At 36.6% G+C, this 15,144-nt stretch overlaps 1 protein-coding gene across 1 annotated transcript in view; it reads left to right on the top strand.

Moving 5' to 3' along the window:
* Positions 1-8,924, top strand: part of LOC306860611 (kelch domain-containing protein 8B-like) — a gene marked incomplete at its 5' end in the record, with an annotated part of 108,563 nt that extends 99,639 nt beyond the window's left edge. The window contains 2 exons of the mRNA XM_079402392.1: positions 3,769-3,870; positions 8,703-8,924. Of these exons, the coding sequence (XP_079258518.1) occupies positions 3,769-3,870; positions 8,703-8,899 (299 nt within the window). The 3' untranslated portion in view covers positions 8,900-8,924. The remainder of the gene's footprint in view (positions 1-3,768; positions 3,871-8,702) is intronic.
* Between the last annotated feature and the right edge of the window lie 6,220 nt (positions 8,925-15,144).

Genomic DNA, 15,144 nt, shown 5'->3' with positions numbered 1-15,144 from the left:
GTTTCTGAAAGAGTTTTGAACAAAACTGTTGACTGAATAATTCAATGACTCATACTGTATCGACAGTCACTTGTTTTGTTCCTGAATGAATCTGTGTTTAAAAGAATCGTCTGTGACTGAATCAGTGTGTTTGAATGAATCCCTTAATTAAATGATTCACTGACTTGCTAATAGTTATGTAGGTTTTGTTTCTGAATTAATTGTTTGTACAAAACGGTGACTTAATAATTCAATGACTCAGTCATATCTACAGTCACTAGTTTTGTTCTTGAATGAATTGGCTGTGAATCATTTTGTTTGAATGAATCCTTTAATTAAATAACTCACTCATAAAGACAGTCACTTGTTTCCACAAACTGGTGTAGCGATGCAACCTGCAGAACAAGCTGCAAAACTCCCACCACAAATGCATGGACTGTCAGTGAAAAGTCCTGCTGGTGGATTGTGTATTAGCACTCAAATTCACACAATTTAGCCAATCAAATCTGAAGACCAGAACATACCATTTGACTTCTGAGACTTACAGTATTCTAAACTCTTTTGGCTTCAACTATCAATGAAGATTTGGTTTCTTATGACCCTATTAAAGAGTCAAAAAGTGCTGAAAGATATTCACACTTCAGACAGATTTCAGAGCAGCTCCTCAGATTGTGCCATCAGTCAGGACAAGATTGGGTTACAGCAGAGTATTTCTTATCTTCATGAGGAGCACATCACCTTGATACCTTGAGCAAGAGGGCTATTAAGTTCGATAAGGACGAGTACGAGTGTGCAGGTGGGGATACAGTGGCCTACAGATTTTCAAACAGATTGCATTCTTTTATGTGAGGCCGACAGCAGGGAGAATGAATTGAAATTTGGGATGAATTGAAAGATGCTGAAGAGCTTGGAGACCACAAGGTGAAAGAGATGGCAGGTGGGCTGAAGGTTTCAACAAAGAAAATGGAGTGAACAGATTTTAAAGTGCCCTCAAAAAAATCAGAGGAGTCAAAAAGAGTGAGTGAAGACGTCGTGTATGGGAACATCTGAGAAAACTGAGGGCATAAATTTTCTCCCAGGCAGATGGTGTCATGCAGGGAGACAGCTTTCCGGTGACTGCATGGTCATGGCATGTTAGGGAATCAAAAATAGACTTACGCCCTTCTGAGCTATTTGTTCATCACTAAAGTTGTGTATCAAGCTGTCTGCATAGTTTAGGCCAGATTTATTGTGTGAGTGAGTCTGAGCTCTCTCTGACTTTCAGTGTCCACTTGTTTTCGTTCATTGCAGTCATTATGATAAATTATGGTTTCCATGTCAACTTTGGCCATTTCCCACATGCTGACAAATGACCACAAGACCACATGCCCCATCTGGCTAAATGTCAATGAACCAGAGACATATGCTTGGGTTTTATATTGATCTTTGGAGACCAAGGAGGTCTGTAATACCTGGAAGAATCTCAATAACAGTTGTTCAGCTGGAATAGAACTCCCTGGAAGAGCACAATTTATAATCTGCCAACATTACACATGGAAATCATGAATGTTTTTGAGCCATGAAAGACATGTGACTGATCACTTTGATATATATATACTACTGTGCAAAATCTTAGGCCATTAGTATTTTCACCACCAACAAAAAGTTTTATACCAGTTATTTCTATCTTTTTCTGTTTTGTGTCTGTAGGAAATATCAATTTACATTTCCAAACATTACTTTTGCCATTAATTGTAATAATCCAGTGAGATTTTTGTATGCACAAGGAGTCTGACAACAGCCAGTGCTCCACACAGAGATCTGATCTCACTGTCATACAGTCCATCTGGCTTTACATGAAGAAACAGAACAAAAACTGTAAAGAACTGTGGCAATGTCTCCAAGACACTTGAAGAAACCTAAAGCAAAAGATAGAAATAACTGGCTTATAAGCCTTTTTTTGTTGTTGTTGGTAAAAATATTAGCGACCTAAGACTTTTGTACAGTACATATATAAAATTTATTAGATGTCATGCCCATGGACCATTGGCCGAACGTGTAATGCATAAGCCACACAAACTGGTTTCAAAGTCGTCATTTGATTTTGTGTGTGTCATATCATTTGACGGTCTGTCTGGAAACAAAGCTGTAACACAGTATAGAATGGAAGAAGGAGGCAGGAACCGGCAAATATTTAAACAAGTTTAATAATAAAAATAAACAAACAAACCCCTCACGGACGACTGCCGCACACAAAACACAAAATAAAGTCCAGGCCTGGTCCTCTCTCGTCTTGCACTGTCATTGCTCCTCCTTTTATCCTTCCGGAGCTCCTCCGTGGGACTCGAGACCGGTGAGTGGTGCAGGTGTCCCTCATTATCATTAACTACACCGGCCTCGCTCCGTTCCCACGGCTCTCGGCCCCGCCCCGCCCCACTCATCACAAAAGCGATTATGATAGCAAACTCTTTCATGGAATTCGAAAGCAATCATGTTTAAAACTCTGACAGCGCTTATTAGGATTGCTTTGCATGTTGGTCAGACGACCTCTTGGGTGTTCAATGGCAGACGAAAGCTGCTATGTATTCTAGAGCTTCTGTCATTAGTCTGAAGGTCTGGCTATGTGAGACTAGGGCTAAATGTACCATGCATTGATGTACTATTATAGTTTTTTTAATATTTTGTATTAGATTTAATTTTTATATTTTCTGATTGAATTTTTATTTTTTAATGTAGTTGTTTTTGTCATTTTTTATTTGTTTTGTGCCTATATAGTTTTTAAGTTTGTTTAATTTTAGTTTTGTCATTTCTTTTACTTAAAGGAGACCTATTATGCCCCTTTTTACAATATATAATATAAGTCTCAGGGGTCCCCAGAATGTGTCTGTGAAGTTTCAGCTCAAAATATCCCACATCATTTATTATATCCTTTTTTGAAAATGCCTATTTTGAGTGGAAGCAGAAATACGCCATTTTTGTGCATGTCTCTTTAAATACAAATGAGCTGCTGCTCCCCGCCCCCTTTTCCCAGTAGGGTCTGGCTGCAGACATGCACTTGTATTTTCAGACTTACACTCTCAGACACCTGCACTTCCGCAAGTGACGTCACTTGCAGTCTTTTTTATTTTTTTATTTTATTTTATTTATTAAGTATTTTTAAAATTTAATCTCTCAACATTTTATACAAGTAGCCAGGTGGTGAAGACAAGAAAAAAGAAACTAAATTATGAAGTCACTTGCAATCGCTACTTGCAATCGCTACTCCACAAGATGCCAAAAAACATCTGTTTGGTTTTGATTATCATGTCTATCGCGCTGAAATCATGCATTTTAAACCTTAGCTTAAACTTCTGATATGCGGTTTTCTGAGCGCACACAAAGTGGCTGTCTCTCGGCATGTGAGTACTAAATTAAGTTCTCTTTCATGTCTTATTGTGCTTAAACTGTCAAATACACACAAGTTTATGTTAAAAACACGAGTTACAAAAACAGTCGGTTATGTCTTTGAAGGTAAACAGCTGGGAAAGAAATCACATGTTTATATTAGATCTGTGCGGTAGCAACGTAATATACAGTAAATAAATCATCTGTTCTATTGTCTCCCCTGAGGCTGGGACTCTAGCGTTCTTTTTTCTGGGTTGGTAGGTGCACAGGTTCCTGATTATAGCACTTAAACACACTTAAACAATTCAGATTTTCATGATATGTCACCTAGGAAAATTAGGTTTTGGTTTTACTGATAATGCCCCTGGTGCGCCCTTGACCTCTCTGACCTTTAACCTCTGGTGTGTGTTTTTCACCTGTGTGCAGGTGTGTGGTTGAAGGCCACGCGGAGCTGTCGCATGAGAGAGAAGCGGGCGGACTTTGTAGCTGGTTGTCTCGGTGGACGGGTCATCGCTGCGGGGGGACTCGGTAAGTAACTGCCGATGTTGAATAGATTATGCAAATAAAATCAACTGAGCTTAGAAAACCAGGAAAGAAATCTACAAAGCGCAGTGCAAAGACTCATTTTTCCGAACAACCTGCGGCAGAAACGGCCTCATAATAAAATGCCATATCAAGGAAATGGATTCATTATGTCTGGTTTTTATGTGCAGCCATGAGTAAGTACTGTGCACTAATGTCACCTAGCAACAAGAATCCGCTTCACAGTATACCGTCTGCAACAATTACAGGCCACATCTCAACAACTTTACCAACTATGCCACCTACCCTTAGGAAGCGATCGGCATAACTTGCATTGATTTTGTAGAGTGCATTTAATCAACATTCCCTTATGCACTTGTTTCAACTTAGTTTTAATTTGAAAGTCAAAGAATAACACTTAGCCTCATTGTGGAACAATGAATATGTGGAATTGCTCAACGACAGCCTGTTCCCTAGACCGACATGTCCTCAAACTAAATGATTTGTTCATTTGGGTCTTTACGCTCCAGTAAAAAGGCTCTGAATATCAGTCTAAAATACTGCCTTATTTCTTTCCAGTCTGTTTTTCTGTGGCTACATTACTAGAGGGAGAGAGACAGATTCCTTCAATAAATGTCAGCTCAAAGAGTGGGTGAGAAATTTCAGCATCTTCCCAAAAACTGATATTTAGGGCAGAGCGTTGCAGATTAAACATGGCACATTTTTATTTAATATTTTTCTATGTCTAGAAATAGATAAAATTTCAGGGATCACAGCAGCCGATGGAGGATTGTGTGTGTGTGTGTGTGTGTGTGTGTGTGTGTGTGTGTGTGTGTGAGCATCTCTATTATTCATAGCGTGAGAACATTCACATTTGAGCGTCACACTACTTGTTCCTTCACCTGCTTGCTCTATCCTCTCTTAGTTGTTGTCACCTCTTTCTACCCCGTCCCCCCTTCATGTCTTGTCTCTGTGTGTTTTTTCCTCCCTTGGCTTTTAGTGTCTCTGCTGTTGCCATCCATCTTTGTATCTGGTGCTTTTTCTGAGCTATTTTTGTGTCTTTTTGCTAGTACTTTAGTCCTTTCCTATTCTTTTTCTTCTGTTCTTTTTTTTAACAGGCGTTGTTGGACACTCAGGCCATACAGACTTATGCACACACAGAGACATAATGACATAACTGGAGGAGATGCTCCATTCCCTGTAGCTCGTCATGTCTTTCTAGAATTAATGGCTGCTATTAGGTCCGTATTGGAGATGATGTTCAGGAAATTGCTCTTCAGATGATTTGTCCCTAAATCATCTATGGCCTCATTAAAATGTTCTCAGTTACCCATATATGATCATTAGTTCAGGTGTTATCATCAGTAACAAAGAAAGTATTGACAGTATTGTTCTGTGGAATGCTTGATTCTGATTGGTCAGTCGTGGCGTTCCAAGGTCTGTTATTCCCTGATAACAACTGGTAAAAGCTAATAACGCAGACTCATCGGGGCAACTCAAGTCGGCTCTATACTCTCACTAGGAACAGTTTTTCTTGGTGGAAGCTTTGCGTTTGTTGAGCTAATAAAATATTAAAACTCAATTCAATATTATGTGTACAATTTCTTAATTCTGCCATCCTGATATTGTGGACACGCTATCTCGTTTCATACAAACGCAGCTGCTGCCATTTTGTTTTGTACACTAATGGATTATAAGATAACTAACAAACTAGTACTGTAAGTACTAGTACTTAATTATTTATGTGGTGGAATGTTGTGCAACACAGGTTTGACTGTACCGTATCCCTTAAATGTCCATCTTTGAACTTGCCGCTTACTAGCAACTGCTTTCTTCATGGAAGCTTTGCGTTCAAATATTTCAACTCAGATCAGTGTTTTGTGTCTAATTATTTACTTTTGTGGCAAGCAGCCTGTAATAAGTGGGATAATGTACATCCAGCCAAGCAAAATTAATTGCTAATTATTAAATTATTAAATTTTTGCAAAATAAATATGTACATTAACCCTTTCTTATTATGATCTTAATTCTAGTGTTAATCAAAATGATTAACAGTTGAAAATATTAGAAATTTAGAAAAGTAATCAAATGTAATAAGTTACATTACTTTAATAAAGTAATTGAAAAGTTATACTACTTATTACATTTTAAGTAGGGTAACTTGTAATCTGTAACCTATTACATTTCCAAAGTAACCTTCCCAACACTGATTACACTTATGAGTCCCTTGGCCTGCATTATTTTAACTACGCCTGGTTTAATTCATCACCTGTGAACACAACAACCAGAATAGCATGTTCAGTTACCAAATTTTCCAAATATTTATTTTTTTCAAACTTTATTTCCAGTTTTGAAAACTAAATGAAAAGTTGAATGCTGGTTTAGGTAAAACAACTTGTTTTTAATTTTTAAAATTTATAAATCTCTTTGATTTCTATTGATGGTTCAGCTTCATTTTCTGTTAGTTGCTGCTGGATGAGAGCATTGAATATTTAGCTTTACATAAAGATTTAACATTTAGATTTAATTTTATGAGTTAGATCTATATATAACACTTTTCTTTAAGATTTTCTTTTCTGTTGAGGTGGACGGCTCCTCATAGATGGTAGTGGAGGAGGTGGTGAAAATCATTCAGCAAAGATGAATCTAACCTTTGCGAACAGCTCCTACTAAACCACTTTTATAAATATGTATTTGTGTGAACACAAAAGCGCCTGAGGATACATAGCAACATGCTTGAGCTCTCCACGTCAGCGCCAGAGCACAGCTCGACATGACACTTTTGATTACCTCAAGCGGATTTGCCCAAGTGTTTGTTCTACCAGGAAATTATGATAACAATAGTCACCGCACCAGTCTGTCCATATCATCTGCACTTCGATTTGAGTAACCATGGAAACTTAGCAGCAGGTACTGCGTGATGATTTAGGTCTCGGCGCTGAAGGCAAAGGAGTGAAAACAGCCAGCCTAGTCGGACTGACCCTGGGGAAAATGAGAAAATGTTCGCTGTTCGCTGCGACTGCAGTGTTTGTGCCAGGATTTACCAGGGAAACTTTGTTGGTATTTATTTATTTTGCAACATCAGAACAAAAGTTTCTCGAAGCATAAGGCACAGAATCTGTAGGAGTTACATAATTTGAAGAAATCTGTGTGCTGCCACCTGTTCAAACCTGCTTTAGTCCCAAAACCCACCAGGTGGCAAGTGCTTCATCTGCAAGAAACATCCACAGTGTGTGTGTGTGTGTGTGTGTGTGTGTGTACTGTGAGAGGATGTGCACTGTGGATGCTGTATGCTAATGTGGAGAGGGTGTTGTGTTGATTGAATGGCTGGAGAGGCTGTGTAATGTGCAGCGCTTTCTGCTCACCTGACTGTGATGTACTGCATGTGGAAATATTCACTTTAGGCTTTCACATATGGATTGGGACACTTGTTTAGTGTATTTGACTACTTTTAATTCTGGACAGGCACAGTTTCCTGTGTTTTTCTTTGTGAATCCGAAAGTTTAGATGGAAAATATTGAAGGGATCATCCCCTTTTTTTAAAATTGCCAAATGTTTACACAGCCATGGATTATGATTTGCTACTTGCTAGTTGAATGTAGGTGGCATTGGGAGCGGGACATTCTCATTTCTAGAGAGCATCTGATTGGTTAAAAACCTGTGTAGTACAGGAGGAGTCATTAGTATTTTTAGTGCATTTTTTAAAGATGCATTGTAATGCGCATGCCTGCTTACAGTTTGCTTATATAATAAATATAGAATTATATAATTATAAAAATGTTTTTTTTATTATTTAATCACATTGTTTCCAATGCCTTTTATTATTGACATTTGGCCAAAGCCCCTGAAACGTTTATATAGTAAATGTTAATTAAATGCAAATATTTAATATAAAAATATTTTTATTAAAAAATATTAAATATATTATCTACATTTTTTAAATAACTTTGAATATAATTAGTATCTTTTTTCTAATACTTTCAGAGTATTTAGAATATTATTATTATTGTGTGTGTGTGTGTGTGTGTGTGTGTGTGTGTGTGTATATAGTATAAAATAATCACGATTAATCTCATGATTTTTGAACATTTTTGAACAGAATGAAACTAAATAATAATAAACTAAGTAATTACGTACTAAAAAATAAATACATAAAAAAATAGAATATAACACTTTGTAAAATGTATTTAATATTACGTTAATGCAATAACTGTTTTTTTGTAAAAAAAAATGCTGTCAAATCGATTAATCGCTTCCAAAATAAATGTTTGTGTTTACATAAAGTGTGTGTGTGTGTGTGTGTGTGTGTTGTTTATTTTATTTATATGTATTATTTATTTATATTTTTATTCATATGTATATAAAAATAAACACACATACATGTAGATATTTAAGAAATGTAATATATATTTATATTTATGTATAATATGAAACATAAATATGAATATATATATATATATATATATACTGTATATACATACACACAGTGCACAGTACACACACGTATATTATGTAAACACAAACTTTATTTTGGATGTGATTAATCAATTTGACAGCACTAAAATATATATATATTTCAACAAACTCTTGAGCACTCCGTAGTGACCCCAGTTTCAAATCCTCTGCACTAGCATATATATGATCACAGCTATGTACATGATCTACAGCTGTATTAAATGAAAATGCAATATTTATTATATTTCTTGGTTAATATCAATGTGTAACCCATTGATACATTTGAATTGTCATGCTTTCGCTACACATTTTGAGAACTTCAGTACACACAGTTCTGGGTTTCTTGTTTGTGTGTGACGGTGCTTTATTTTGTGTGCTTTCAGGTAACCAGCCGTCCCCGCTGGCGTCAGTGGAGAGTTATAACCAGCTGAAGAGGAGATGGGAACCCGTGGCCCCGTTACCCAGCCCTCGCTGCTCCTGTGCCTCCATTCAGACCCACAACATGCTGTTCCTCATCGGAGGGGTGTCCCAGGGTCCCAGCAACGCCGTGGAAGCCCTCTGCTTGAAAGAGACCGTCTGACACACACAGACACACACTAATGAACAACTACACAAATCCTCACATGCTGTACTTTCCGGAGTGTAAGTTCTGCAAACACACACACACACACGCGCATACTGACGTCAAGCTGACATGTGTGTCTCTGACAAATATTCACAGACTTTCCCCTCAGAGGACGCATCAGCTTTACACTTTGAAAAGTGGAGACAATCTACTGGAGCTTGGACAGCGTTCCACACCTCTGGACAGAAGAGTTTTGGACTGGAGATCTAAGCTGAGCAAAAAATACTTAAATATATCATTCATCTAACTATATTAAATATAGTAAATATATTGATTATTAATATATATATACAGTATATAATTATATTGATATATATAGATAGACCTACACGTACAGATACACGCATCACTCCAGGCTCCTTTGAACTGTACAGCATTTTTCAGTATCAAAGCAGGGTAATTTTCTGGCAAACTAAAGAGGAACTTAGGGCCATATCCACCATGCTGCCACAGCACCCGTCTGAGGTAGCATGTTTAGCACTTTTTGTATTCTTGACAAACAGAGGATCTTCTGCGAGAGACTTCAGAAATGGGAGGCGGATGCGTGTGCGTGTGTGTTTTTGTACCTTCACAGCCATGCACGTGTGAAATTGAGCATTATTATGCGTGGAAAGAGCAGCTCTTATAACGGCAAATCACTGATGCCTCACTGTAGCATGAGACAGGGGAGATGGAGGAGAACATGGTTCATCTAGCTGGTTAATTAAAGGAATTCTGGGTTCTGGGTTCAAAGCAGGTTTAGCTTGAAAGTATCTGTGATATACTGTCGATTAGCACAGATGATCATTTTAATGTGTCCCTAAAAAGAAGCAAAAAATTTGTTTACAGTAATTCTCTTGCAATGGACATTTAAGGGGCAAGGCATATACTTTTATTAAACTGGTTTTATTCATTAATCTGTGCAAAAATCTTTAAAAAAAATGTAACGTTATTTACCAAGATTGCATTTCTTTGATCAAATATTAAGTAAAATGGTTATATAGTGATTTTTTAAAACTATTTAAAATAGTTGTTTTGTATTTGAATATATTTAAAAATTTAATTTCAGTGTTACGTTATTCTTCAGAAATCATCCTAATATGCTAATTTGCTGCTCAAGAAACATTTCTTATTATTTGCAATGTTGATAACAGTTGTGCTGCTTAATATTTTAGTGGAAAACATGATAATTTTTAGGATCCTTTTGTGAATAGAAAGTTAAAAAAAAAAACAGCTTTGGTAACATTATAAATGTCTTTACTATCAATTTTTACCAATACTGACCCCCCAAACCCAAAAATAAATTTAAACAATTTTGTATTTGTATTTTTTCAGGTAAAATGACTTATTATTTTAAAGAGTCCTTATCTCAAATTCACTGGTCCATAAGTGTGAAAACCCTGCCATAGTTTATGTATATCATCATAACCCGTAATCAAAAAACACATTTATGGGTCAGTCTGCTGCTTTAAATGGTTATGTTAGAAGTTGAAATATTCAGTAACCATGTTAGCATGAATATGGTTTATTTTTGTGGTTACATTTTCAAAAAAAGAAAAAAAAATTAGATGTTGATCCTATAGTGTAATGCCCTGCCCTACAGACTGACCACTGTAAGTCCATTACTGTAAATATATAGGTTATCATATTTGTTTTTATTTGCTGATGAACCAGTCAAAAATATTTTCTGTGAGCTTGTATAGAATCCAGAACATTCCTAACTAATGAAGTTTGGACAAAGTCTTTCAAAGTGTGTTTTTCTTCTGGAGTGTGCTGTTTGAGGAAAACCTCGACACTAAATTATTAGACAACACAATTTTATAAATTCTTAATAAATCAACTGAGCAAATTTCCAAGATCGCTCAGCACATTAAACACAGGAAATGTGTTCGCAGCTCGAGTTCACTATCACGTTCATATTTAATCAGAAATTGTTTCTTCAGGGTAAGAGCTAATTAAAACTAGTAAATGCAGTTGCGATTCACAACTCACGTTAACTGTTTCTGAGTGACCCATTTACAGGGCGAGAGATGAATGCTCTCAGGGGACGTGGAGGAGGACAGAGGGCTCACTTCCTGTAATATTTGATGAGATAAAACCCTTGATGTAGACCTCATATGCCTCATTTTCACTTCACCAGCGCCCTGTGAGGGTCTTATATTGCCCCCACTGATGATTTGACAAGGATATCGGGTCACTGAGCTCATTTAGCATGCTGAAAACAGAACTCATGCATGTCAGGAATTCACAATGCTTACTGACCGGTTTGAATGCACTAAATTCAGGTGCCTCTTTGCTGTGAGAGGTCAGTATGGGTTTGATTTATCTGGTCTGCATGTGTTTGTATAAATATGTGCACCCACACACAGATTATCATCACATTCTGGTCTCAGACAGTTTGCTGACCTGTTGTTATTGGGCGATACGGTGCCCGAGGGCATAATAAGATGTTCATACATATTCATACTGACCGTTGTTTGAGGGCAAATGGCTGTTTGTATGTTTTTGGCTGGGATGGTGAGGATTGAATGTCAGTTTGGATTACATCCAATATTTAAATGCCTCATTAGAAACATTAGAATCAAAGAAACAACATATACAATCCACATTGTTTTAGATTTACGCCTCCCCCATGACTGTGATGCTGTGCTGGCAGATGGCAATCATGTGCATCATTTTAAAGTGGAAATAGACATATTTCTGTCTGTATGAAGCTATGAAACCCATTTTATTCACAGACAGCAGAGGACTGGAAGATATGTGACAACGCCAGGAGATATATATTTTTTTATTTTTTTGGTCTCATTAATGTAGGTTCTGCTGCAGGCTAACTGAAATAGCGAGTTAATTTTCACTTTGCTCCATGTGAGGTTAAATGTCACAGAGGTTCAAATTTGAAACACCCTCCAGCACCTCAGGAGACGACAACGTGTGAATACATGATTTGAGGGAAAGAGATAATGCAGAGAGAAAAATACCTCTATTTTTTCTTGTCTACGAATTCTGCAACAAGACACATGACTCATCTTGGCAGAGTATTTTTCGTTTTCGCTCGAGTCTCATTTCTGCTGCCTCTACGAAATAGAAACGCTGAACTTCTTTACTCTCATAAAAAAAAAAAAATGTCTCAAGATGTTAAACAGGCTGTTTTCTGAATTCATTTGACCACGATCTGAGCGCTGGTGAATGTGGGTGAAGGGAGCTCATACTTTCATATCTAGAGGTGCGAAATGTTTTACTCGATTTGTTTATTTCAGAGGTGTCGTTCAGACCTCTCCACAGTGCTTTAAATTACTTTAGGGAATTCAAATAGTTGGACTCCAGGCTTTTTTTATTATGTAAACCTGTTCAAATGCATTTCGTCTTTTACCCTTATTTGTATGTAAATCACTTTGGAGTAAACGCAGTGTATGATCACCTAAACTCTATAAGTAGCAGTTGTTTTGCAGTGATTTTCATGTTTCTCCATGTTCTGAATATTCTCTGTGGTGGGTTGTTGAACTAAATGCAGTTTCTTCAGTGTTTCGTGGGTTAACCTGTTTGTTTTGTTGCTTTGTATGATGACAGGTTGTCATGTTGACCTGTAATCTGAGGAGCTGTTGAGATGGTCTGTTGTTTTTTATGATGTTGTGCTGTCATGTAGTGGTGTACTAGTGGTAGCCGATGGCCTCTGACAGTCTTCAACACGCAGTGCCGATACTCTGGGCGCATTTCAGCTTCTGACTCATAATCTCCATATGAAAATCAATCAAAGTCTCATTATCTCACTGAATAATCTCTAATCTAGACAGATAAGTCTTGTTTTTAGCTCTGAGCAGAAAATGCAATTTTAGTTCATGTTTTTCCACATCTAAAATATTGCCATGGAGGATTGTTTCACAGTGAGGTAGATGAGCAGAGACACAGGGTCGGCCCAGGGGAATTCAGAGTGTCCCATGAGATTACACTGCACCCATCCACACAGCGAAAGCTGTTATACCCTCTAGCGTACTGTTGTCGACCACGCACTGAATCAGCCTCTGTTACACTTTGAAAAACAGGTAACTGTTATCCACGTTTATTCTGTGAACTATGGGACTATAGAATTGATGTTGTATGAGCACTGTAGACATGAACCTGTGAGTTGGGACATTTATTCATAACTAGGCTATTGATGGCTGTTGATTGAAGCTTTGTGTAAAATGTTTATTATAACATTTGAAAGAAATTTCTTAAATGTCTTAAAGGGATAGTTCACCCCAAAAAAATCATTTAGGCTACTCACCCTCACATCATTCTAAATCTGCATGACTGACAAAAGAATTCTTACAGATTTGGAATGATATGAGGGTGAGTATTGATGACAGGATTTACATTTTTTGAGTGAACTATCTCCTTAAAGGTGCTGTAAGTGCTCTCCTTTCACTATTTTGCTTATTTTCAACCACAAGTTCTCTTAAAAAAAATCCACAGTTCGATTGAGAGTGTTTCTGATTGGCTAAAATAGCCCTGGCGCCCCTTGAATGTTTAATTGTGTTTTTGTTTACAGATTCTAGCGCTGTCACTGAGACAGGTGTGATTTCGCAGGACACCTATTTCAGTGATATCTGTCAGATTAGAGTTACATTTATGTGATATTCCCAGATTCCCAACAGCTTACAGCACCTTTAATGATGTTGTAAGGATGAAAAGTAGTTAGAAAGCAATATATAAACAGCACAGAATATCAGTGAAATCTCTGGCTAAATCCCCCATTGTATGTTATAGCAGAGATTCGAGCTGCATATCACATAGAGAACTTCACTTGAAACTTGTAGATGGGTTAACATGGTCTGGATTCAAATCTGAATTGTGTTGAACCGTGTTGACACACAATTGCGAGTCCAGTTCAGTAGTTCAGTGCCTATATATGTGAGGTAGTGCCTCTTCTGCGATTTCTGTAATAAACTCTTTGAACATTTCTATGTGATCCTGTGTGGTTCAATATGTATTTCTTAAACTTTACGTGAGAACACATTCTTGCAGCGCAGCGAAATTAACAAATGCGGATTTTGTTTACCCTTACGAAAAAGAAGTTTATTCAAGTCTGCTGTTAGTATACTTCTTTTAAACTAAAAAATAGGAAAGTGTACTTTCAGTCTACTTTTTATGTAGGCCTACTTCTCAGAAATATACATAAAATAATAATTTAAGTATACTTATATACTTAGAAAAAGTCTAAATATATTTGAGCTATTCTTGTGCTCCGGGAATCCATGTTTTCATTGTTATATGTTACAGAATTTCCAAAACACAAGCGAAGAAGAAACCTAAACAACAGATGCTTCTACATGTAATCTAACACGATCATAAGCCATAAAACAGCATGAACACTGTGTAACGTTATGGAATAAAATGTTAACCCATGAAGAGGTAATGACTGTCAAGCTTTCGGGTGTTGATCGACAAAATGTTGTTTATTTCTTTAATTTTTTATTTATGAAACTTGCCCACATTCGAGTGTTTATAAAAAAGAATGCATGAAGATAGATTAAAATGTTTTTGTTTACAAGCAGATACCTTTCTTTCTTTTGATGTTTTGTATGTTCAGATATTCATATAACAAAATATCTAAATAGGGACATAGTAGTATGCTTAATGTATGATGTAAAGTTCACTTGAAGAAAACTTACAAGTATACTTGCGGTAAAAATCTACTAAACTAGTTATTTACTGGGTCTACACTTCATAGTGTACTAAAAAATACTTTAAAAAGTATTTAATTAGTAAACTCTCAGTATACCCATAAGTTCACTTTTAGTATAGTTGCAGTACAAACTAAAAACATATATGTAAACTAGCACTAAAAGTTAGTTATACTTAATGTATACTTAAAAGTATACTTTTATATACTATAGAAAGTGGGCCAATTTAGTCCCAAGGAGTATTGAAATAGTACACTTACAAGTATACTACTAGTACACTGATATCTGTTCTACATAAAGTATACTTAAAATATACTTGATCTTTACTTACTTAATAATATAAACCTGAAGTATACTTGTTTTTGGCAAGGCTATGTTAACATGGCATCTTAAAATCACGTCGCTAATGTGTAAGAAGCTAAAAAAAACTGAGATGGGTCAGTAGGCATATAGGTAGGCCTAGTTGTGCATGTTGTTTACATAATTGCAAAATGGCACAGCATACACTCTTAAAAATAAAGGTGCTTTAAAGGTTCCTCACAGCAGTGTCATAGAAAA

Source organism: Barbus barbus, assembly GCF_936440315.1.
Source record: "Barbus barbus genome assembly, chromosome: 41".
Classification (NCBI taxonomy): Eukaryota; Metazoa; Chordata; class Actinopteri; order Cypriniformes; family Cyprinidae; genus Barbus; species Barbus barbus.
The sequence above is the reverse complement of the archived record's forward strand: the minus strand, read 5'-3'. Positions and strand labels throughout refer to the sequence as shown.